The sequence below is a fragment of the Protomyctophum parallelum genome (genome assembly GCF_964188405.1).
Source record: "Protomyctophum parallelum genome assembly, chromosome: 13".
Taxonomy (NCBI): Eukaryota; Metazoa; Chordata; class Actinopteri; order Myctophiformes; family Myctophidae; genus Protomyctophum; species Protomyctophum parallelum.
In genome coordinates this window covers 2,052,812-2,076,059 of record NC_139708.1, presented here as the reverse complement: position 1 = coordinate 2,076,059, position 23,248 = coordinate 2,052,812, and the positions used below count along the sequence as shown (strand labels likewise).

Genomic DNA, 23,248 nt, shown 5'->3' with positions numbered 1-23,248 from the left:
CATAAAACCTTTAATATAAAGAAAATGTTATGTCACATTTATTGTGGCCAAATCCTTTTGGACAAGATTTTCATAAATATATGTATGATAAATGATCCTCTGCCGGCCCCTCACAGCAGGGTGCCGGTACAAAAGGGTATGCTGTGGACGGTTGATACACTTTAACTTGATCATTATTCAGAGGCAGTGAATGGCTGACCTTTCCTGGTCAAGAGCTTACTGTGGTTAAAATTCAATTGAGCGGAAGAGAGGGGAACGAAGAAGAAAAGGGAATACATGGTAACCTTTATTCATGGCATTGATGTTAACCTTGAGGATTGGGCCCCCAAAGGGGATGATTCGCCTTGTACTTTGATGTGTGAGTGAGAAACAGGCCTCGCTGTGCTGCAGATAACTGAGTGAGTGCATGCGTGCGTACATCCGTGTCCGTCATGTTTGTTCACTTTGTTGAATGCAATTATTCTGTCTGTGTTTACGAATTAGCAAGAGAGATAACAACAGAGAGAGAGAGAGAGAGGGGTGAGTGCGAGAGAGACATAGGTATAATGTGGCATGGTTTGGAAGTTGGACATGTACATACTGTACAACATGAATTAGTCAACAACCAGAGAGCCAGAACACAGCAGAACTCATCTTTGAGTGCGGTATGTGTGCACCATTATCTCGCTGTCTGCCTGCCTGTCTGTGTCGCTCTCGCACGCACACACATATACACACACACACACACACACACACACACACACACACACAGAACCCTCACTATCTCCAGTGAACAGACCAAATCTCCATGACTGTTTCTTATCCTCAACCATTTCATTAGTGCCCTCCACCCCCTCTCTCTATCTCTGCCCCCCTCCATCCTGCCCTTACCCGTCTCCTCTATGCTTCTCCCTCTCTCTCTCTCTCTCTCTTCCCCTCTCTCTCTCTCTCTCTCTCTCTCCCTCTCCCTCTCCCTCTCTCTCTCTCTCTCTCTCTCTCTCTCTCTCTCTCTCTCTCGGAATGAAACAAGCTAATTGAAATAAATGAACTGGGGAAGGAATCAGAGTTGATTACATCTGCTTTGTGGGGATGCTGATTGGCTGATTGGTTAGCCTGGTTGAATGAATGTTGCAGAACTGGTCGGTATAATGAAGAGGCTTGTTTGTATCTGAGTGGACATTCCAGACAGCCGCACACACCCAAACACATGAATGTACACACACACACACACACACACACACACACACACACACACACACACACACACACACACACACACACACACACACACACAACACACACTAACGCACAGACTATTTTCTACCCGCTCGGTTTCCTGTTTATTATTCGCACATCTCTTTTTGTTTTCAACAAATACACTTATTTCTCACTCAGGCAATCAGACCATAACTCAAGTCCTCAGAATAACTGTACAATATATAAAATGTGAGCAACAAAACACTATACACAGGAAAGGCAGGGCAGGGGACAGGATCGCAGTGGAGTTCATTACTGGAATGTTTAAATACTAACAACCTGATTTATTTCAATTGGCTTGTGATGGAAAATAGTGGTGGTAGTTTGTGGTAGAGAAACCATGAACAGTATGAAGGCCCTTATACATTAACTGACTAATTAAAGCTGTGATACCTGTAGTCTTTATATCTCTATAACAAAAGGGATTGTGCACCTATAACCACTTAAACCCTACCAGTCCTATATTATATACTTCATTGACTGGTTCCTAGGTTTCAATACTTGGCCCCCTCCTTTTTCCCCCACTCAATTTCTTTGCCAAAAATATCGGATGCAAAGAATACACTGCGACATGCCACGGCATGAGCTTATAGATCTGCTATTTCTGCAAAATGTTTGCCTATTATTGCTCAATATTTGCCCATTATGCCATGCCCAGAACAGGCCAGGGTTCTTAACTTGGTGTGGGTATCAACTAGGGCAGAGGTGCCAACAACCCAGCAGACCTAATTGGCAAAACACTTAAGATTGTAATGATAATATATAGTGTAACATTATTTAAAAAGATAACATGATATTTTCTTTCTTTAAAACCTTGAAAAGTGTGTCTTCATAGTGAAAGCAATAAATAACAACATAAAGTATACTATGTTGGTTGATCCAAGCCGGAAAACAAACATGCTCTGAAAACCGTAAGTGGCCCATCCGACCATTTAACCCATTAAGACCTGAGGCCCATTCTATAAATGCCTTCTAAACCAATAGTTATTTCAAGATTGTTAAAAAATGTCCAAATAGCAGTTGTACAAGCTCACAGCACGCAGCACCAAGTGACACACTGTGAGCTGTACATCTGTACAGATGTACATCTGTACAGATGTACAGATGTACATCTGTACAGCTGTACAGATGTACAGATGTACATCTGTACATCTGTACAGATGTACATCTGTACAGCTGTACAGATGTACAGATGTACATCTGTACAGCTGTACACCAACGCAAACATCTAAATGACACATGCTTTCCCGGTTTTGGGCCCTCATCCAGAAAAGGTCAGGAACCGTTTTAGGGTGTTTCCTAACAGTTGTGTTCTACAATATGCTACCAATACAGTAACTCTCTCCTTTGCTAGTCCTCTAGCCCTGCCTAAAGAAACACATACTGTAAACACAGACACTTTAAACAATATAATCATTTTTAGCACCAATGAAGAGCATGACATTTAAAAGAAGCACCAACATAATATAATTGTCAAAGTTTGAACATATGAACAAAGTGAAGAGACCATTAACAAAACAAACAAACAAACAAAAAAACAGGTGGTGGAAAAGCGTACAGAGAAGAGAGGTTTTTAGGCGATAACCAAATGCATGAAATGTCAGTTGATATCAAGGACTGCAGTGAAGAAAGACTGATCATTATGCTTAATCAGCATGCTGGTAATCTCATCCTTCCCCTGAAATATTCCACAGCTAAGCCGTTGAAGTCTGTCACACCAAGTACGTACCACATAGGAGTGCAAAGATGACATACAGTACAGAGTAGTGTAATCTGTGGAGACACGGAGGGCTAAAAATGCCTCCTATTATCTGGCCTGTGGCGCAAACCAAGTCCAATAAAGGAAACAACCTTATCCGTTCAAGTAAGTGTCAGGCTCAATAACTAGCAACACCTATTGAATACTAATCAAGGTCATTCACGAGAGAACTGCAGTTGAAGGGTAAAAAATACAATTTATCATTCCTGGACACAGAAATTAAATATGCTACTCGCGTGGAATTAATATGCTAGGCTAGTATAGTACAGCTAAGCAGTTGGTCAGCATAAAGGAATCGGAGCATGCAAATGAGTGGGCTACGACAGCGTCCGAAGAATTCCACCCCACACAATTATAATCTGTAACTAATGACCTAAACAGTGGTTCTCAAATGGCTCTTTTGGACCATGAAGGACAACCCAGAGACTTCCAGAACGTGAAACATTCCAGAACACCTGAAGTTCTATGATTTGTTTTTTGTTGGTTTGTTTGTTTGTTTCCATTATAACCACAATGAACCCTGAAGGTGGAGCCTGGAGGTACATACTAAATAAATAAAAAGTCTAGGCTATGGAAACAAAATCCTGTGAAATACACAGCATTGCACAGTTCACTTCGTTCTTGTAGTGGAATAGAGCCAGAACTGGTGCCTAGGTAGTATGTAGGTACCCACAGGGGTCTTTTCACAATTATTATTATATGGCAATTCAGATCATGTGCTTTACTCTCTCCACCTATAGTAAAGACAGTTGCAGTAGGCTGTGCTCAATGGGAGACCCTCGCAAAACAGATTTTCAGATGTGGGTCTGCAACTTAATATTATCCTTTTGAGGGTCTTTGACACAAAATAGTTTGAGAACCACTAACCTAAAAAAAGTCCCTCCGCACTAGACCCCATACCACACAATGATAAGACAGTTCCTATCCAAGCAACGGAGGTCTGTCTTTTAAAATTGTTCATTGTCAAGTGTCACAGTACTTCTAACTCATTCAACAGCAACAGCACACTGAAAAGGTGAGACAAAGAGAGAGAAAAACAACAACAAAATTAAATATATCTAAATGGATTTTTTCCCTTTCATAAATGTTCATGTTCTTCCTCTTGTTCCCCTGTATTGCTGGGTTTCTCGCTGATGTGGAGCCATGGAATAGAGTATCTCAGTGGCTGTCCAAGAGTCTTACAAAATATACCACAAACACACCTCTTATAGGAACATATATAATAAATATTGCTTGGGGGGGCAGTGGTAAAGTCCAGTTTGGTTTTTTTCTTTTGGTTCATTTTCCATTCACAACTTGTGCAGGGCATTCTCTGTGTTGCTGGCATCAATATTAACCATTGAAGCATACGCGTCCAACTTGGAAGCCGAATTTCTGGTTGCTGTTGCCAAAGTCTGATGGAGCAACATCTATAATAGGGAGCAGCTCGGCTGATGGAGAGTCAATTTCTAGAACTGTCCGTTCTTGGCTCCTCCGAGACTGCATGTGAAAAAGACAAACAAACAAATCAAAGACAAATTAGAATCTGCTTCATCTACATCAGTGGTGGGTAGTACTCAGATGTTTTACTTTCTAACCCATTCTGACCTGAGATCAGATTCATACGAGGTTTTCCACTGGACACACACTGGTCTGATTAACCCATTCTGACCTGAGATCCGATTCTAAAAATGTCTATTACATCCTGACAGTTTCATTATTAAGTAAAAGTAGCAATACCACATTGAAATAATACTGTCAAAATGAGTATACAAAGGTTTAGTAAGTACTAAAATGTAATGTAAAGTCTGTCAAACCTTTTTGAAAATGGCAGAGGTACAAACAGAGCTACAAGCTCACAATGTGCCTCGACTCACGATGCGATGCGTTGTGAGCTTAAAATAGGATTTATGTATGAAGTATTGAAAAATGGAAATACTCAAGTAAAGTAAAAGTACTTGAGTAAATGACTGTACTTTCCACCACTGCTCTACAACATTAGTCAATACCCAATACCCAATACCATCTCTATACCCGGTCCGTCCCCAATCCTCATTTACATGAGAACCAATAATCTGATGGCTACCATCTGCAAGACCCTTATTGAATCGAGCGCCATCTGACAACCGTATAACACAACCGATAAACACATTAGCTTAATTACAGCTAATTCCGGATCAGCCAGCCTCTCTCTCTCTCTCTCTCTGGTGTCGTAATGCCTGATTTTACGCTTGGTTGCATGCTGAAAATAGCTCTGAAAATAGCAGATCTACAAGCAACGCGTTGCTATTTTCAGAGCTCATCGCCTCTACTGGATCTCTCCTCCACTAGTTCCTCCCTGGCATTTTTGTCTAGTTTTTATTTGTTGACCAAAATTGTCAATTATATAAGATATCCTAGCTTAGTTTTTATTCCGTTTTCGTCAGTGACAAAAGGTAGTCGACAAACATTTGTCTTTCTAGTTTCTAGTGGATGAAATGACCACCGGATGGCACACTGACTGACCTGGCATCCGTCATGCACTGTCTGGATGAAGGGGCTCTTGGCCTGGGTGAGCTCCTCGTCGTTGCTGGCCCTGAAGCGCAGCGCGTGCTGGTAGGAGCGCGCCGTGCTGTCGAACCAGCCTGCAGAGTTCTGGCAGGTGTAGGTGAAGCTCTGGTGGGCTGTAGCGCTCAGGAGTTTCAGGAAGGTCAGCTGAACAACGTGCACTGGATTCCCATCACTGTCGACGTAGGAGAACTGCACACAGACACAGCAGTGTTCATTGTTGTGACGGGACATTCTGATTTGAGTCTTTTGAATAGCACATCATTTGGTTTTAGTCCTATTTTAGTCATCTGAAATTGTTTAGACTAATGAGCCCTAACCACACCAGAGGGTCACCATGCAACTCTATACATGCATACCTAAGTTGTATTTATAATAATGTTGTTAACTAAGCACTTTATTCTTGTGTGCAGCTTCATTTTGTGTGTGATTCTAGAATTGGGTTAGGGTCAACCAGAGACCACTGTTGTTTTCCCATTGTCAGCTACATTTACTGTCCCTGCTCCCACTTTTGATGTACAGCATTTTTGTTTCTTTTTTTTTTAGCATTTTATTGTCTTGCATCTTTGTCTTTCTGCAAAAACCAATTGCCCACCAGGGAAAAATAAAGTTGCATGCTGAAGTTGCAAGTTGACATAGAGCCAATCATAGCAATAGCAATAGCATACAGTCTTTCTCGCAGAGAAGAGGCAACATGGTGAATATAAACCTGTCAGACGTGGTGTGACAGTAGCAATTTAATTTCTATCAAACCTTGTCAGTTGTTTATAAATCTCCCAATTTATATTCATGAATAAATGTATGTAAAGGCGTGGGGCAGGTCATCCGAGGTTAGCATAACTCGCCTTTAGCGGGGGATCAAGATTTCAATGGGAAAAGTGAAGGAGATGAGAAAAGGAATTGAACAAGCACTCCATGTGAGTGAGTGAGTCATCCTCGCTGCTAGTGCTAAAACCAACTTATAGCCAAACAAAAACACTATGATCTCAGAACTGGTTGAATTGAACAGTTTTTAACCCATTAAAGGAGAATTCCGGATTAACAATTTTCTTACCTTAAATCTGATTAATCTGATCTGTTATTCTATCCAATAACAATCTGTTATTCTACAGGTGAGAAATGACCTAACATTCAGAGCGCACTGCAGCTCAGAGCATGCGCGCTGCATGGGTCTTATTAGGCTCCACTGCAGCTCAGAGCATGCGCGCTGCATGGGTCTTATTAGGCTCCACTGCAGCTCAGAGCATGCGCGCTGCATGGGTCTTATTAGGCTCCACTGCAGCTCAGAGCATGCTCGCTGCATGGGTCTTATTAGGCTCCACTGCAGCTCAGAGCATGCGCGCTGCATGGGTCTTATTAGGCTCCACTGCAGCTCAGAGCATGCGCGCTGCATGGATCTTATTAGACTCCTTCGCCTTTTGACAGAAGGCCATTTGGCACAACACATTGTGCAGTATATATGGTGATTATGAAAGACAAAAATCGAACGAAAAGAATAAGCGATTTAGCCCAGCCAGTCGGCGCTGCGCTACACTGCTCTGGATGTTATGTCATTTTTAACCTCTATCAATCGTTATTAGATATAATAATATTAATATTACAATTATTGTTATTATTATTATTACCCGTATTATTATTATTATTCTTGTGTGTGCTCTCTGTTCCATGCTCTCGTTCAAACGTCCTCAATTAGAACGGGTAATTTAGCGGAACACGACTAATGCCAGAGATTAATGGTTGGAGGCGTTTGATTTACCTTCATGCCTCTCCTGTACTGGCTGAACCAGCCTCCTGGCTTCTCTTTGTTCCAAGCTGCTAATTTCACCTGTAAACAAAAACACAGGGAGGAGGGGGGAGCCGTTACGTGCATAATCGTACATATGTATTTGTGCGCTGGTGCGAGCATGCCAGTGGAAATTATTATGTAAAGATGAAGTGATGATATCCATGTCTGATGCACATATTCTGTCTCCTGTGTGCCTCTTCAAAGACGTTTCGATCCTTAACCCATTCTGACCGGGCACCCATTTTGGTGTCAGCATCATGTTATGCTTTAGCTATTTAAAAATAGCAGATCTACAAGCTCATATCGCGCCACCGAGTGGCGCGATACGAGCTTGTAGGTCTGCTATTTTTTGAAAAATCGAAGAACGACTGACATTTTTTGAATCTGATCTCAGGTCAGAATGGGTTAATCAGACCAGTGTGTGTCCGGCGGAAACCTCGTATGAATCTGATCTCAGGTCAGAATGGGATATGGGACCTGTAGTGATTTGCAAAGCCAGCTTTTCAAAGGCTGACGAGCTGTAGGTTTTGGGGACTCACTATCTCAATCTTCTTGTCAGGGTAGAGACAGGTTTCTCCATCAGCTGTGAAGTTACAGGAGACCTTGATGGAATCGCGGTGACAGCCTTGGTTAGGATCTATCCAGTAGTCTCCTGGGGGGGTGGTGTGGGGGGGGGGGGGGGGGGGGGGGGCATGGAAATAACACATCAATCACACATCAGATGTAGTCCTGCCAGACACACCTCAGAGAATACCATGACAACATAGGGGACATGATGAACTGCATCATAAGCTAACAAAGCCAGTGCCTCTGTAAAAAGGGGCTGAAATAATGGAGAAGATGATGGAGTCCTTCTTGAATGGGCCGAGACATTTTAGTGTTTCATTATGATCTTTGCTCACCGTCTTTGTAGTCGGGCTGGATCATCATGAGCTCTTTGCAGGTGCGTGCGGGGCTCTCGTACGTTCCCAGCGGCCTCCTCATGAGCTCCACCTCAGTCTTCATGGAGTTGAGGGAGGCGAACACCTCCTCCATGCCCTCGGCCTCCTGCTGGGGCTGGTCCCCCTGGAGGTACTCCTCCAGCTCTGGATCCGGGTAGTACTCCTCCTGCCCTGACCGCGCCGATCCTCCGCCCCGTTCCGAATGCCTCTTCCTCTTCCTCCTGCCCTCCCGCATGGGCAGGGGCTGGACCATGGTGGCAGGGGGTCCCTGAACGTCAAGGAGACGGGTGAGCTCAAAGGGTAATGTCAAAAAATGGATGATACTGATGGAGGGAGTAGAATTGGACACGAGCAACTGAGTATACTTACGGGAAGTCCAGGGGGCCCGATCCGGCCTGTGTCTCCTTGGGGACCAACGGGACCCTAGAGAGAATTGGGGGATGACAAAGCTCTGTGTCAGTCATCCTCTCACCTGGAAACCCTTCTCACACCAGTTGGCCAAATCCTATCTTTATCCGGGCAGATATGGCTGCCGCTTTACAGGATTATCCAGCTATGAGCATCAGCAGTCTTTTGGTCAAATCCCCGGCTCTCAGGACACGCTATAGTGCTTTTCATCACATCACATACACCAGAACCAAATCCTATTATGAGGACCCAACTGGAAAAAATCACACATAAGGCAAGCGTGGCTGTACAGCCAGCTTTTAGTCCCAAAGACATGCAGTAAACACAGAAAAGCATAGTGATTATGAAGCATGGTACATTTGAGCCAACACACAAATAAACTCTCTCTCTCCCTTCCCCCCCCCTCTCTCTCTCTCTCTCTCTCTCTCTCTCTCTCTTGACCAGAGCATATGTTGCTGACAGCTGGGCTGGGGTGCGAGGACAATTTACAATTTACACATTTAGCAGACGCTCTTAATCCAGAGCGACTTACATTTAAGCAAGAACAAAAGCATGGGAATACATCACATAAAAGCATTTATCATGAAACATGCGTAAGCTAAGAAAGTAACAGTGGAATATCTATATAATGAAACTATACATACACTATACATATAAACTATACATATTTACTACTATGCTATACATATGTACTATGGCGTGCTATGACTATATACAATACAATTATAGTGCTGTCTACATAACATAACATGCTATAAGTCTGTGTCAAATGCTATCTAAGCCAACAGAAATGCTATCTAAGGGGGTAGGGTAAGTGCTATGGGCCATGATGGAGTCTGAAAAGGTGGGTTTTCAGGCTACGGCGGACAGCAACGCTAACATGGGAATAGGAGAGATTACAACACTCACCATGTCTCCCTTTGATCCTCTCTCGCCACTTGCACCCTAGAAGAAGAGAAGAGAGTTGGCTCTGTGAGGAGGTTGAAAGCGATACCATCATGACATGATCATACTGTATGTCATAGTGTTGAGCCCACACTGTGAATACAGCAAAATACTAAACAATTATTATTTGGTTCAACGTAAGGGCTGGTTATGCTTGACTTTAGGAGTTTAGTAACAATAGCAATAATCAATCAATCATGTATCCAAATTACACAAACATAACACTGTGAATTAATTCATGACAGCATCTGAGGAAAGTGGGTAGAATAATCAGCAGATAGAAAAGCTTACCGACAGTCCAGTCATTCCCGGGGGGCCATTGGGACCAGGGGGCCCACCTTTACCCTAGAACAGGAACACAACAAATCACACCAAGTTAATCTCGTGTATACGTACTGTACTGCAAAATCCTGAAGGTGAATTTAACTCTGACATACACTCTTAAGAGTTAAATTAACAATACATTTTTGCCCTCTACTGTAGCGCAGTGGTTCCCAAAGTGGTGTACGGGGACCTCTAGGGGTCCTTGAGGGAGTTCCAGGGGGTCTCCAGCTAAATGATAGTTATAGGAACCCTTATGGGTGTACAAATTGAACCAAATGGACACATTTGTCCATTTGTACACTCTCAGAGTTAAACAACACTCTCAGAGTTAAATTAACTTGGATTTTACAATATAAATTGGGGTCCCAGAGATAAAAATGCTATTAAATAGGGGTCCGTAGCCTAAGTCAGGTCAAACCGGGGGCCCTTTCTTGAAAAGAAATTGGTTGAAAATCACTGCTAGAGCCGTAAATATTCTCTTATGGGGGTCCCTGGCATCTCCTTTAATAAGGTGAAGCACTGCTGTAGCGTACCCCATCTCCTTTAATAAGGTGAACCACTGCTGTAGCGTACCCCATCTCCTTTAATAAGGTGAACCACTGCTGTAGCGTACCCCATCTCCTTTAATAAGGTGAAGCACTGCTGTAGCGTACCCCATCTCCTTTAATAAGGTGAACCACTGCTGTAGCGTACCCCATCTCCTTTAATAAGGTGAAGCACTGCTGTAGTGTACCCCATCTCCTTTAATAAGGTGAAGCACTGCTGTAGCGTACCCCATCTCCTTTAATAAGGTGAACCACTGCTGTAGCGTACCCCATCTCCTTTAATAAGGTGAAGCACTGCTGTAGTGTACCCCATCTCCTTTAATAAGGTGAACCACTGCTGTAGCGTACCCCATCTCCTTTAATAAGGTGAACCACTGCTGTAGCGTACCCCATCTCCTTTAATAAGGTGAACCACTGCTGTAGCGTACCCCATCTCCTTTAATAAGGTGAACCACTGCTGTAGTGTACCCCATCTCCTTTAATAAGGTGAACCCCTGCTGTAGCGTACCCCATCTCCTTTAATAAGGTGAACCACTGCTGTAGCGTACCCCATCTCCTTTAATAAGGTGAACCACTGCTGTAGCGTACCCCATCTCCTTTAATAAGGTGAACCACTGCTGTAGCGTACCCCATCTCCTTTAATAAGGTGAACCACTGCTGTAGTGTACCCCATCTCCTTTAATAAGGTGAACCACTGCTGTAGTGTACCCCATCTCCTTTAATAAGGTGAACCACTGCTGTAGCGTACCCCATCTCCTTTAATAAGGTGAACCACTGCTGTAGCGTACCCCATCTCCTTTAATAAGGTGAACCACTGCTGTAGCGTACCCCATCTCCTTTAATAAGGTGAACCACTGCTGTAGCGTACCCCATCTCCTTTAATAAGGTGAACCACTGCTGTAGTGTACCCCATCTCCTTTAATAAGGTGAACCACTGCTGTAGTGTACCCCATCTCCTTTAATAAGGTGAAGCACTGCTGTAGCGTACCCCATCTCCTTTAATAAGGTGAACCACTGCTGTAGTGTACCCCATCTCCTTTAATAAGGTGAACCACTGCTGTAGTGTACCCCATCTCCTTTAATAAGGTGAACCACTGCTGTAGCGTACCCCATCTCCTTTAATAAGGTGAACCACTGCTGTAGTGTACCCCATCTCCTTTAATAAGGTGAACCACTGCTGTAGCGTACCCCATCTCCTTTAATAAGGTGAACCCCTGCTGTAGTGTACCCCATCTCCTTTAATAAGGTGAACCACTGCTGTAGCGTACCCCATCTCCTTTAATAAGGTGAACCACTGCTGTAGTGTACCCCATCTCCTTTAATAAGGTGAACCACTGCTGTAGCGTACCCCATCTCCTTTAATAAGGTGAACCACTGCTGTAGCGTACCCCATCTCCTTTAATAAGGTGAACCACTGCTGTAGCGTACCCCATCTCCTTTAATAAGGTGAACCACTGCTGTAGTGTACCCCATCTCCTTTAATAAGGTGAACCACTGCTGTAGTGTACCCCATCTCCTTTAATAAGGTGAACCACTGCTGTAGCGTACCCCATCTCCTTTAATAAGGTGACCCACTGCTGTAGTGTACCCCATCTCCTTTAATAAGGTGAACCACTGCTGTAGCGTACCCCATCTCCTTTAATAAGGTGAACCACTGCTGTAGCGTACCCCATCTCCTTTAATAAGGTGAACCACTGCTGTAGCGTACCCCATCTCCTTTAATAAGGTGAACCACTGCTGTAGCGTACCCCATCTCCTTTAATAAGGTGAACCACTGCTGTAGCGTACCCCATCTCCTTTAATAAGGTGAACCACTGCTGTAGCGTACCCCATCTCCTTTAATAAGGTGAACCACTGCTGTAGTGTACCCCATCTCCTTTAATAAGGTGAACCACTGCTGTAGTGTACCCCATCTCCTTTAATAAGGTGAACCACTGCTGTAGTGTACCCCATCTCCTTTAATAAGGTGAACCACTGCTGTAGCGTACCCCATCTCCTTTAATAAGGTGAACCACTGCTGTAGCGTACCCCATCTCCTTTAATAAGGTGAAGCACTGCTGTAGTGTACCCCATCTCCTTTAATAAGGTGAACCACTGCTGTAGCGTACCCCATCTCCTTTAATAAGGTGAAGCACTGCTGTAGCGTACCCCATCTCCTTTAATAAGGTGAACCACTTCTGTAGCGTACCCCATCTCCTTTAATAAGGTGAACCACTGCTGTAGTGTACCCCATCTCCTTTAATAAGGTGAACCACTGCTGTAGTGTACCCCATCTCCTTTAATAAGGTGAACCACTGCTGTAGCGTACCCCATCTCCTTTAATAAGGTGAACCACTGCTGTAGCGTACCCCATCTCCTTTAATAAGGTGAACCACTGCTGTAGCGTACCCCATCTCCTTTAATAAGGTGAAGCACTGCTGTAGTGTACCCCATCTCCTTTAATAAGGTGAACCACTGCTGTAGCGTACCCCATCTCCTTTAATAAGGTGAACCACTGCTGTAGCGTACCCCATCTCCTTTAATAAGGTGAACCACTGCTGTAGCGTACCCCATCTCCTTTAATAAGGTGAACCACTGCTGTAGCGTACCCCATCTCCTTTAATAAGGTGAACCACTGCTGTAGTGTACCCCATCTCCTTTAATAAGGTGAACCACTGCTGTAGCGTACCCCATCTCCTTTAATAAGGTGAACCACTGCTGTAGCGTACCCCATCTCCTTTAATAAGGTGAACCACTGCTGTAGCGTACCCCATCTCCTTTAATAAGGTGACCCACTGCTGTAGCGTACCCCATCTCCTTTAATAAGGTGACCCACTGCTGTAGTGTACCCCATCTCCTTTAATAAGGTGAACCACTGCTGTAGCGTACCCCATCTCCTTTAATAAGGTGAACCACTGCTGTAGCGTACCCCATCTCCTTTAATAAGGTGACCCACTGCTGTAGCGTACCCCATCTCCTTTAATAAGGTGAACCCCTGCTGTAGCGTACCCCATCTCCTTTAATAAGGTGAAGCACTGCTGTAGCGTACCCCATCTCCTTTAATAAGGTGAAGCACTGCTGTAGCGTACCCCATCTCCTTTAATAAGGTGAAGCACTGCTGTAGCGTACCCCATCTCCTTTAATAAGGTGAACCACTGCTGTAGCGTACCCCATCTCCTTTAATAAGGTGAAGCACTGCTGTAGCGTACCCCATCTCCTTTAATAAGGTGAAGCACTGCTGTAGCGTACCCCATCTCCTTTGAATCCGGGTGTGCCCTGGTTTCCTGGAAGGCCTCTGTCTCCCTTCTCTCCATGATCTCCTGGGGGTCCGATAAGACCGATCAAACCGCCGTGACCCTGCAGGGAACAACGGGGGGCATGTCAGCAAACAGCAGCGACTGACTGTCTGCTACAGATGTATTGGCTCTCTGTGTGTCTGTCAGTGTGTGTGTCTGTCTGTCAGGAGCTGAATGGATAAGACACTGACCTTATCACCCTTGGTTCCAGGGTCTCCTTTCAACCCCGGGAGTCCTGCTGGTCCCTGTGAACACGTCAAGGCTCATTATTTGGTGCACATCACTGATCTCACACTCAGACACCACCGCTGCCAGTCTGTTGCAGAGAAACCTTGTAACTCCATATTTCATATTTTTGGGGGTTTTCTTAAATGAATACCCTATTTTATAACTAATCGTATCAAGTGTCTCGCAAAAGTAGCTGAAATAGCCGATCTACAACCCTACAAGTAGAGCTCTATTGTCACCATTTTGACAGGCCCAAAATAGAGACACCAGGTTGAAAGTTGTTCTTGTTATTCTGCGGGTTTTATAAATATTTAACAATAGCTTGTGACTAAATAAATAATAACTACACTACATTGGATCCATTGGAACACAGTTTCTTCTTTTTTCTTCTGTTGTATTTGACCAGCACTGACTGGTACTATTTGTCTTAACGAGCCCGGGATGTATCTGACAGCAGACCCCCATCAGAAAGAATATGGGGCCATACAAGATTTATTGTTAACATTTAAAAAATTAAGCAGATATTACAAGACTATTATCGACTATTTTAAGGTGGTTAAACCGATGTTGATGCTATATGAACTCATACTGTCAGAGGGCTCACTGCAGTGTAAGGTTCTATTAACTCATAGGGTTCTTACCATTGGTCCTGGTGGTCCGGTCATCCCTGGTGGTCCATTTAGCCCTTGTTCACCCTGGAGATGGAGCACAGCATGCAGAGTAAAATCTTCAGTTGGAACGTATATAGAGCACCGAAATCTGACGTCACTTTCAGTAGAGGGCGTCAGTCCCCAGGTTCATGTATTTGTTTAGTTTCATTGAAATCCCATTGAGGCGATTTGAGATCGCCTCATATAAGAACTGTGTTTGAAAAATAAACATGTCACGGCCGCTTCACTCATATGGATATGAAGAATCAACTGACTGAGAGAAAACGCTAATGTTACTGCTGCTGAATTAGTTAGATTTTCGCTAGAAGCAGACTGTATCATATATGAGTGACTGACTGTTGCAAATGATACAGAGACACCTCCCTGACAATAACGCAGAGACAGCTTGTTTATTTTTGGACCACAACGCTTATAGTAGACGATATTAAGATCACCCCATGTTATTCTCCATAGAGAAATTACTTCCGCGAACCAGGGGAATCGTCGGGATGAGCGAGTTACGTCAGGACTTCGGTGCTCTATTCATTTGTAAATCAGAGTGAACAAATTAAAACTTCTGGGTTTAGGGAATTATTAACATACTCTAATAATCTAATGAATGGCATATGGAGTACTAATACTATGTAACTAGTACAGTACATTATGGAGTACTAATACTATGTAACTAGTACAGTACATCTGCAGTGGTTGGAGGCGGTCTCTCTACTCTTCTATTGACAAACCTAGACCGTCTAGGTTTAGACCGTACCGCACACACCGACTGGAAGCAGCCATGCCTGAAGCTCACAAACCCAGCCAAGTATATGAGTATTGGTTGGGCAGTGTATATTGAAATGAATGAACACCCAAGACAATAATGACATTCTACGGCCATTTGGTTGAAGTGCTAAAGGCGTAAAGTGCACTGACCCCAGGTCCTGGGATCCCTCTGAGGCCCTCTGTGCCAGGCTTCCCTGACTGTCCCTGGGCTCCCACTGGACCAGTCTTCCCCACCAGACCTTCTGGGCCTGTTGCTCCCTGTAGAACCAAGACAGACAGCAAGGCATCAGATACAGCAATGTACTGTAGTACAGTATGTTATGATACTACTGCATACTGTAGGCCAGGGCTAGGCAACCTTAGGCACCAGTACTGCAGTATGTTATGATACTACTGCATACTGTAGTATGTTATGATACTACTGCATACTGTAGTATGTTATGATACTACTGCATACTGTAGTATGTTATGATACTACTGCATACTGTAGTATGTTATGATACTACTGCATACTGTAGGCCAGGGGTAGGCAACCTTAGGCACCAGTGCCAACATTGGCAGGAGGGTGATCACTGGCACACTGGCAAGTGTGTGAGAGAGTATTTTTGGTTTTAAATAAACTTTAAAAAGAAATGCAGTCAAATAAATGAAGTCCCCCACATTAGTGTGTAAATTACATCCTGCATTCTACATTCATTAAAACTGAACTCTGCCCTGAGTCTAATGATCATTATAACAACGTGAAAGAAAATATTTAAAAAGAAGGAAAAACTTTATATTTGTTGACAATCAAAATAAGTTGGATTTTTTCCTGTGGTGTCATTAAAATTAATTAATGTTGATATGGCACACTGACGATCTAGAAAATAAAAACATGGCACTTCATTTAAAAAAGGTTGCAGACCCCTGCTGTAGGCTATAAGTTGCAAGTAGCACTTGCCCTAGCCTCGACGACCTTACAGGCGTATGCAAAGGCTAAACTTACAGTATGTAATTTAGATATCATTCTATGTAGACATAGCACTTTATAGGTTATAGTATACGCATAGCTTCACTGTACAGATAATCTACCGTTAGACAGATGCTACTGTAGGTTCTTAGCTTGGCTTATGATTCTTGATGACTATTTCTATGTATTTGATGTATTACCATGTGTTGTTCTTGCTTACTGAAAGTCGCTTTCCATTAAGAGCGTCTGCTAAATGCCTAAATTGTATACTCAACAATATAGTATGTTATGATCTAATCTATCTAATCTAATATATCAAACATGTCACACACACTTGTAGTCTGATTTACCTTTGATCCCTTCATTCCTTGCTTCCCTTCTTTTCCGGCAGCTCCCAAGTGACCCTGGTTGGAAAGAAACAATCATGACCATGCATGATTTGTGTTCAATTGACAACTGATTTCTTCAGTTAATTATGAAAACACTTGAAAGATGTTTGAGGCACGTACACAAATCTAAGTGCCGTTTCTTACTCGTAGACACACAAACCCCACACATAGATCATAAATAAGTAAACTCACCCTCCGCCCTGGGGGTCCTGAAGGGCCTGGCTCTCCAGAGGCACCTGGGGGGCCCTGTAGAGAACAGAACAAAGGGTTAAAATTTAAATTTAAAACGGAGATGATGCAACAACAAAGACGTGGAGAAGAAAGCTTTCTTTGCTATGATGATGATGATGAATAAGTAAAAAACCTCTCCTTATGTACAAAGACTTGATCTACACTACATCTACAGGACCGCAGCAGGAGCCGAGAATAGAGACACTGTTGTTTCTATGTTTATTGAACCCATTCTGACCGGGCACCCATTTTGGTGTTGGCATCATGTTATGCTTTAGCTATTGAAAAATAGCAGATCTACAAGCTCATATCGCGCCACCGAGTGGCGCAATACGAGCTTGTAGGTCTGCTATTTTTTAAGAATCGAAGAACGACTGACATTTTTAGAATCTGATCTCAGGTCAGAATGGGTTCATCAGACCAGTGTGTGTCCAGTGGAAACCTCGTATGAATCTGATCTCAGGTCAGAATGGGTTAAGATAAAAATCATACTACTCACAGCTTTGCCAGGGTCACCGTCGTCTCCCTTAGTCCCTGGTCCTCCATCCACTCCCTGGACAAAAATCAAAGCAGGTCAAAACAGGTTAAATAACGGTATCTCTAGTTGCCTCTCTCTCTCTCCAGTATATTGCATCTCTATATTTCTTATTACAGTGATTCACTCACATTGGCGCCTGCCTCCCCAGGGGGGCCTGAATCTCCAGGGAATCCAATGGGACCCTGTGGGCAACGGGAGGGAGTAGGTTAGAGCTCAGACTCATACATACAATATCATATTACTGCGCTCAGCGCTGTACACACACACAAAGCTCACAGTGAACTCACAAAGTTGCCTTTGGGTCCGTCCTCCCCTGGTATTCCTCTGATTCCTGCGGGTCCAGCTGCCCCGGGGGGCCCTGCGTCACCCTTCTCCCCGAAGTCGCCTTTACCCCCCTGGGGTCAGAAATGCACAGACCATGGTTGAAAAGAGGCAAGAGTGAGATCATCAACAGAAGAGATTGATTGAGAAAATAGTAGTCCGATGCTACAGTAAAATAGAACAGGGGTCTGCAACCTTTTTGGAATGAAGTGCCATGTTTTTATTTTCTGGATAGTCAGTGTGCCATGTCAACATTAATTTGAATGACACATCAACATTTCCAACACATTTTGATTGTCCACGGAAATATCCTTATTTTTAATATTTATTTTCACATTGTTATGATGATCATTAGTCTCAGAGCAATGACCCACGCATCTCCCAGTTTTAATGAATGTATAATTACAGAATGTGCAGGATGTAATTTACTGTATACATACAAATGTGAGGGACTTATTTGACTAAGTTTAAATAGTTTATTTTAAACCAAAAAGTCCTCTCTCTCTCTCACACTTATGCCAGTGTGCCAGTGATCACCCTCCTTAGTGCCAATGTTGGCACCGGACGGTGCCAAAGGTTGCCTACCCCTGAAATAGAAGACCAGACTATAGGGTTGTTGTTATTCTTCTTACTTTGTAGCAATATGCTTATAGCATGTGACACTTACACTTACTGTAACCTGTGGTTGTTGGCCATTCACATCAAGCACTATGACTGTAATGATAACTGTAACTATATCGTTCACCATTGCCATTGTTTATGGTGTGAACTCTGCCAAGCACTTGAATCAGAATGATTGTACCTTTACAGTTATCGTTATAGTTACAGACAGTGCTTGGTGTGAACGGCCATTAAGGTCCATGTCACTTTACTACAAACTCCCACTTTGTCCTGGCTATTACAATTTAGACTCTACATTGTAGTTGTAGAGAGAGAGAGAGAGAGAGAGAGAGAGAGAGAGAGAGAGAGAGAGAGAGAGAGAGAGAGAGAGAGAGAGAGAGAGAGAGAGAGAGAGAGAGAGAGAGAGAGAGAGAGAGAGAGAGAGAGAGAGAGAGAGAGAGAGAGAGAGAGAGAGAGAGGACTCACAGCACCACCAGTCTCTCCTACTGGTCCAGGGTTTCCGGATTCTCCGTCTTCACCCTGGAATAGAAGGAACAGGTTAAGCTACCTGTACAGTACACTGACTACCTGTACAGTACACTGACTACCTGTACAGTACACTGACTACCTGTACAGTACACTGACTGCCTGTACAGTACACTGACTACCTGTACAGTACACTGACTGCACACACCCTGGAATAGAAGGAACAGGTTAAGCTACCTGTACAGTACACTGACTACCTGTACAGTACACTGACTACCTGTACAGTACACTGACTACCTGTACAGTACACTGACTACCTGTACAGTACACTGACTGCCTGTACAGTACACTGACTACCTGTACAGTACACTGACTGCCTGTACAGTACACTGACTACCTGTACAGTACACTGACTACCTGTACAGTACACTGACTGCCTGTACAGTACACTGACTGCCTGTACAGTACACTGACTACCTGTACAGTACACTGACTACCTGTACAGTACACTGACTACCTGTACAGTACACTGACTACCTGTACAGTACACTGACTGCCTGTACAGTACACTGACTGCCTGTACAGTACACTGACTACCTGTACAGTACACTGACTGCCTGTACAGTACACTGACTACCTGTACAGTACACTGACTGCCTGTACAGTACACTGACTACCTGTACAGTACACTGACTACCTGTACAGTACACTGACTGCCTGTACAGTACACTGACTACCTGTACAGTACACTGACTACCTGTACAGTACACTGACTACCTGTACAGTACACTGACTGCACACACCACTACCTGTACAGTACACTGACTACCTGTACAGTACACTGACTACCTGTACAGTACACTGACTGCACACACCCTGGAATAGAAGGAACAGGTTAAGCTACCTGTACAGTACACTGACTACCTGTACAGTACACTGACTACCTGTACAGTACACTGACTACCTGTACAGTACACTGACTACCTGTACAGTACACTGACTACCTGTACAGTACACTGACTACCTGTACAGTACACTGACTGCCTGTACAGTACACTGACTACCTGTACAGTACACTGACTGCCTGTACAGTACACTGACTACCTGTACAGTACACTGACTACCTGTACAGTACACTGACTACCTGTACAGTACACTGACTACCTGTACAGTACACTGACTACCTGTACAGTACACTGACTACCTGTACAGTACACTGACTACCTGTACAGTACACTGACTACCTGTACAGTACACTGACTACCTGTACAGTACACTGACTGCACACACCCTGGAATAGAAGGAACAGGTTAAGCTACCTGTACAGTACACTGACTGCACACACCACTACCTGTACAGTACACTGACTACCTGTACAGTACACTGACTGCACACACCACTACCTGTACAGTACACTGACTACCTGTACAGTACACTGACTACCTGTACAGTACACTGACTACCTGTACAGTACACTGACTACCTGTACAGTACACTGACTACCTGTACAGTACACTGACTACCTGTACAGTACACTGACTACCTGTACAGTACACTGACTACCTGTACAGTACACTGACTACCTGTACAGTACACTGACTACCTGTACAGTACACTGACTACCTGTACAGTACACTGACTACCTGTACAGTACACTGACTGCACACACCCTGGAATAGAAGGAACAGGTTAAGCTACCTGTACAGTACACTGACTGCACACACCACTACCTGTACAGTACACTGACTACCTGTACAGTACACTGACTGCACACACCACTACCTGTACAGTACACTGACTACCTGTACAGTACACTGACTACCTGTACAGTACACTGACTACCTGTACAGTACACTGACTACCTGTACAGTACACTGACTGCACACACCACTACCTGTACAGTACACTGACTGCACACACCACTGGGGGTGCAACAGTTAATACAACTGATCGATTTAATTTTTTTTTTTAAACCAAATCGAGAATTGTTATTTAACAAAAGAAATTACCACGACGCTAGTGTGAAACGGAGTATAAAATAATGCTTAAGTGGTTAATCAATTTATATATATATATATATATATATATATATATATATATATTGTATATATATATATTGTATATATTAAAGCTTGATTCTTGATTATTCAATTATTTGGAAAAGTCATGGATATAATAATGGCTATGAAGATAACAGTGGCAGCCCGGCCTACACTATGAAGATAACAGTGGCAGCCCGGCCTACACTGAATCTATGAAGATAACAGTGGCAGCCCGGCCTACACTGAATCTATGAAGATAACAGTGGCAGCCCGGCCTACACTGAATCTATGAAGATAACAGTGGCAGCCCGGCCTACACTGAATCTATGAAGATAACAGTGGCAGCCCGGCCTACACTGAATCTATGAAGATAACAGTGGCAGCCCGGCCTACACTGTGTAATAACAGTGGCAGCCCGGCCTACACTGAGCATCACGTCCAAACCTTCTCACTAATGGGAACCACTAACCTTCTCTCCAACTCCACCAGGCTGGCCAACTCCGCCAGTCAATCCCATCGCCCCCTGTGGAGCAGGTAGAGAGAGAGAGAGGGGACATCAGAAAACAGTAGCAGGTAGAGAGAGAGAGGGGACATCAGAAAACAGTAGCAGGTAGAGAGAGAGAGGGGACATCAGAAAACAGTAGCAGCTTTGAAATATTCATGTGATTTTCGTGAAATTCCAACCCTCTTCTGTGTGTTGTTGCTGCACTTGCTGTCTGTCAGCAGTTCTGTTCGCAGACAGCAGAAACTGGAGCAGCATTATCACTCTAACAAGGAGAAATACTTGTGTGTGTGTCAACTGCTGTGGGGATTGTAGAGAATAAGCTATTCCATCTCTCAGTTCGCTTGGGTTGTGTTGTGTTGTGTTGTGTTGTGTGTGTGTGTGTGTGTGTGTGTGTGTGTGTGTGTGGTCGCATGCACAGTTCTCCCGTGCCTATGCACGCTGATGAGATAGACAGCAGTAATAGTTGTGTGTGTGTGTGTGTGTGTGTGTGTGTGGGGGGGGGGGGGATGTTTTGTTAGACGTCTTGAAACAAACAGCAAAAGCAAAAACACATCTTCGCTAGAGTGCACATGTGTGCAGGCTGAGTGGATCAGAACAGCACCAGTGAACTCCCCTGCTGTTAACACCCCGCATAGCTCTCATCCCATCCACTTCCCTCTCCCTCTCTCTCTCACCATTCCTGTATAAATCCATTTATGGATCCCACTGTCTTTGCTACCCCCCCTACCCCCCCATCCCCCCCTACCCCCCATCAGTACAGCTCCAGTCAGTGTGTCTGTGGCTGACTTGCTGAATAATTGACCGACGTGTGAGAGAGGCTGTTGAGAGATGGCCATTACTGGAGGTAAATATAACTGCCTCCTAGGGATGATAGTCTAATACTCCTTAACCCCTTCTGACCTGAGATCAGATTCATACGAGGTTTCCACTGGACTGCACCCACTGGTCTGATGAACCCATTCTGACCTGAGATCAGATTCTGAAAATGTCAGTCGTTCTTCGATTTTTCAAAAATAGCAGACCTACAAGCTCGTATCGCGCCACTCGGTGGCGCGATACGAGCTTGTAGATCTGCTATTTTTCAATAGCTAAATCATAACATGACGCCAACACCAAAATGGGTGCCCGGTCAGAATGGGTTAATGATTCATGGAGCGGTAAATATAACCCTCTCTCTCCCAGGAATTATATTCTAATACTTATTGAATAATTCAACTTTCCAAAGCAGGAGAGGTCTGAGGAAAGGAGAGGCAGTTGTTATAAGGATAAGCTACTATTCAGATATATCATGTTTTTTAGTTTTTTTGGGGGGGGGTGGGGGAATCATTGTGCTGATACAATTGTGTCACATTCTTCTCAGTTCATTTTCAGCAGTGGGACTTTTACCAATCTATTGTACTGTATATACTTTAGTTTTTATTAAACAAAGAAAATAAATCAATAGCTCTATCGATATTTTTACAGGAAATTGAATGTGCCACAATTATTTTGGATGCTCCGAGAGGCCCAATGGTGTATTATTGTATGGTCCTCCTAATGCAACGCCGCATCCCATTTAGAATTACCCCGGTAAGCTCATATCCCAAATGAGAATTTTTAAATTATGACAGCTGCGGATTTGCTGATATTAGCTGGATTATTGAGGCATGTAACACATTATCCCATTCATGATTGGTTTGTGTGTAATTCTCATTACCATGGTAATATTCAGATATATTCTTTCAATTATTGTGCACGTGGAAGATCATGATTGGAATATGATGCTGAAACTGCTTGACCTGAAC

General features: G+C 43.7%; 1 protein-coding gene across 3 annotated transcripts in view; it reads right to left on the bottom strand.

Moving 5' to 3' along the window:
• Positions 1-1,306: 1,306 nt before the first annotated feature.
• Positions 1,307-23,248, bottom strand: part of col5a3a (collagen, type V, alpha 3a) — a 95,807-nt gene continuing 73,865 nt past the window's right edge. For all 3 annotated transcript variants that reach the window (XM_083780269.1, XM_083780270.1, XM_083780271.1), the window contains 20 exons: positions 21,429-21,482; positions 18,918-18,971; positions 17,798-17,905; positions 17,639-17,692; positions 17,472-17,525; positions 16,934-16,987; positions 16,703-16,756; positions 15,554-15,661; positions 14,615-14,668; positions 13,937-13,990; positions 13,699-13,806; positions 9,893-9,946; positions 9,566-9,601; positions 8,618-8,671; positions 8,210-8,516; positions 7,847-7,959; positions 7,278-7,346; positions 5,480-5,713; positions 2,451-4,474; positions 1,307-2,324 (listed from right to left, as the gene is read on the bottom strand). In XM_083780269.1, the coding sequence (XP_083636395.1) occupies positions 4,328-4,474; positions 5,480-5,713; positions 7,278-7,346; positions 7,847-7,959; positions 8,210-8,516; positions 8,618-8,671; positions 9,566-9,601; positions 9,893-9,946; positions 13,699-13,806; positions 13,937-13,990; positions 14,615-14,668; positions 15,554-15,661; positions 16,703-16,756; positions 16,934-16,987; positions 17,472-17,525; positions 17,639-17,692; positions 17,798-17,905; positions 18,918-18,971; positions 21,429-21,482 (1,770 nt within the window). In that variant the 3' untranslated portion in view covers positions 1,307-2,324; positions 2,451-4,327. The remainder of the gene's footprint in view (positions 2,325-2,450; positions 4,475-5,479; positions 5,714-7,277; positions 7,347-7,846; positions 7,960-8,209; positions 8,517-8,617; positions 8,672-9,565; positions 9,602-9,892; positions 9,947-13,698; positions 13,807-13,936; positions 13,991-14,614; positions 14,669-15,553; positions 15,662-16,702; positions 16,757-16,933; positions 16,988-17,471; positions 17,526-17,638; positions 17,693-17,797; positions 17,906-18,917; positions 18,972-21,428; positions 21,483-23,248) is intronic.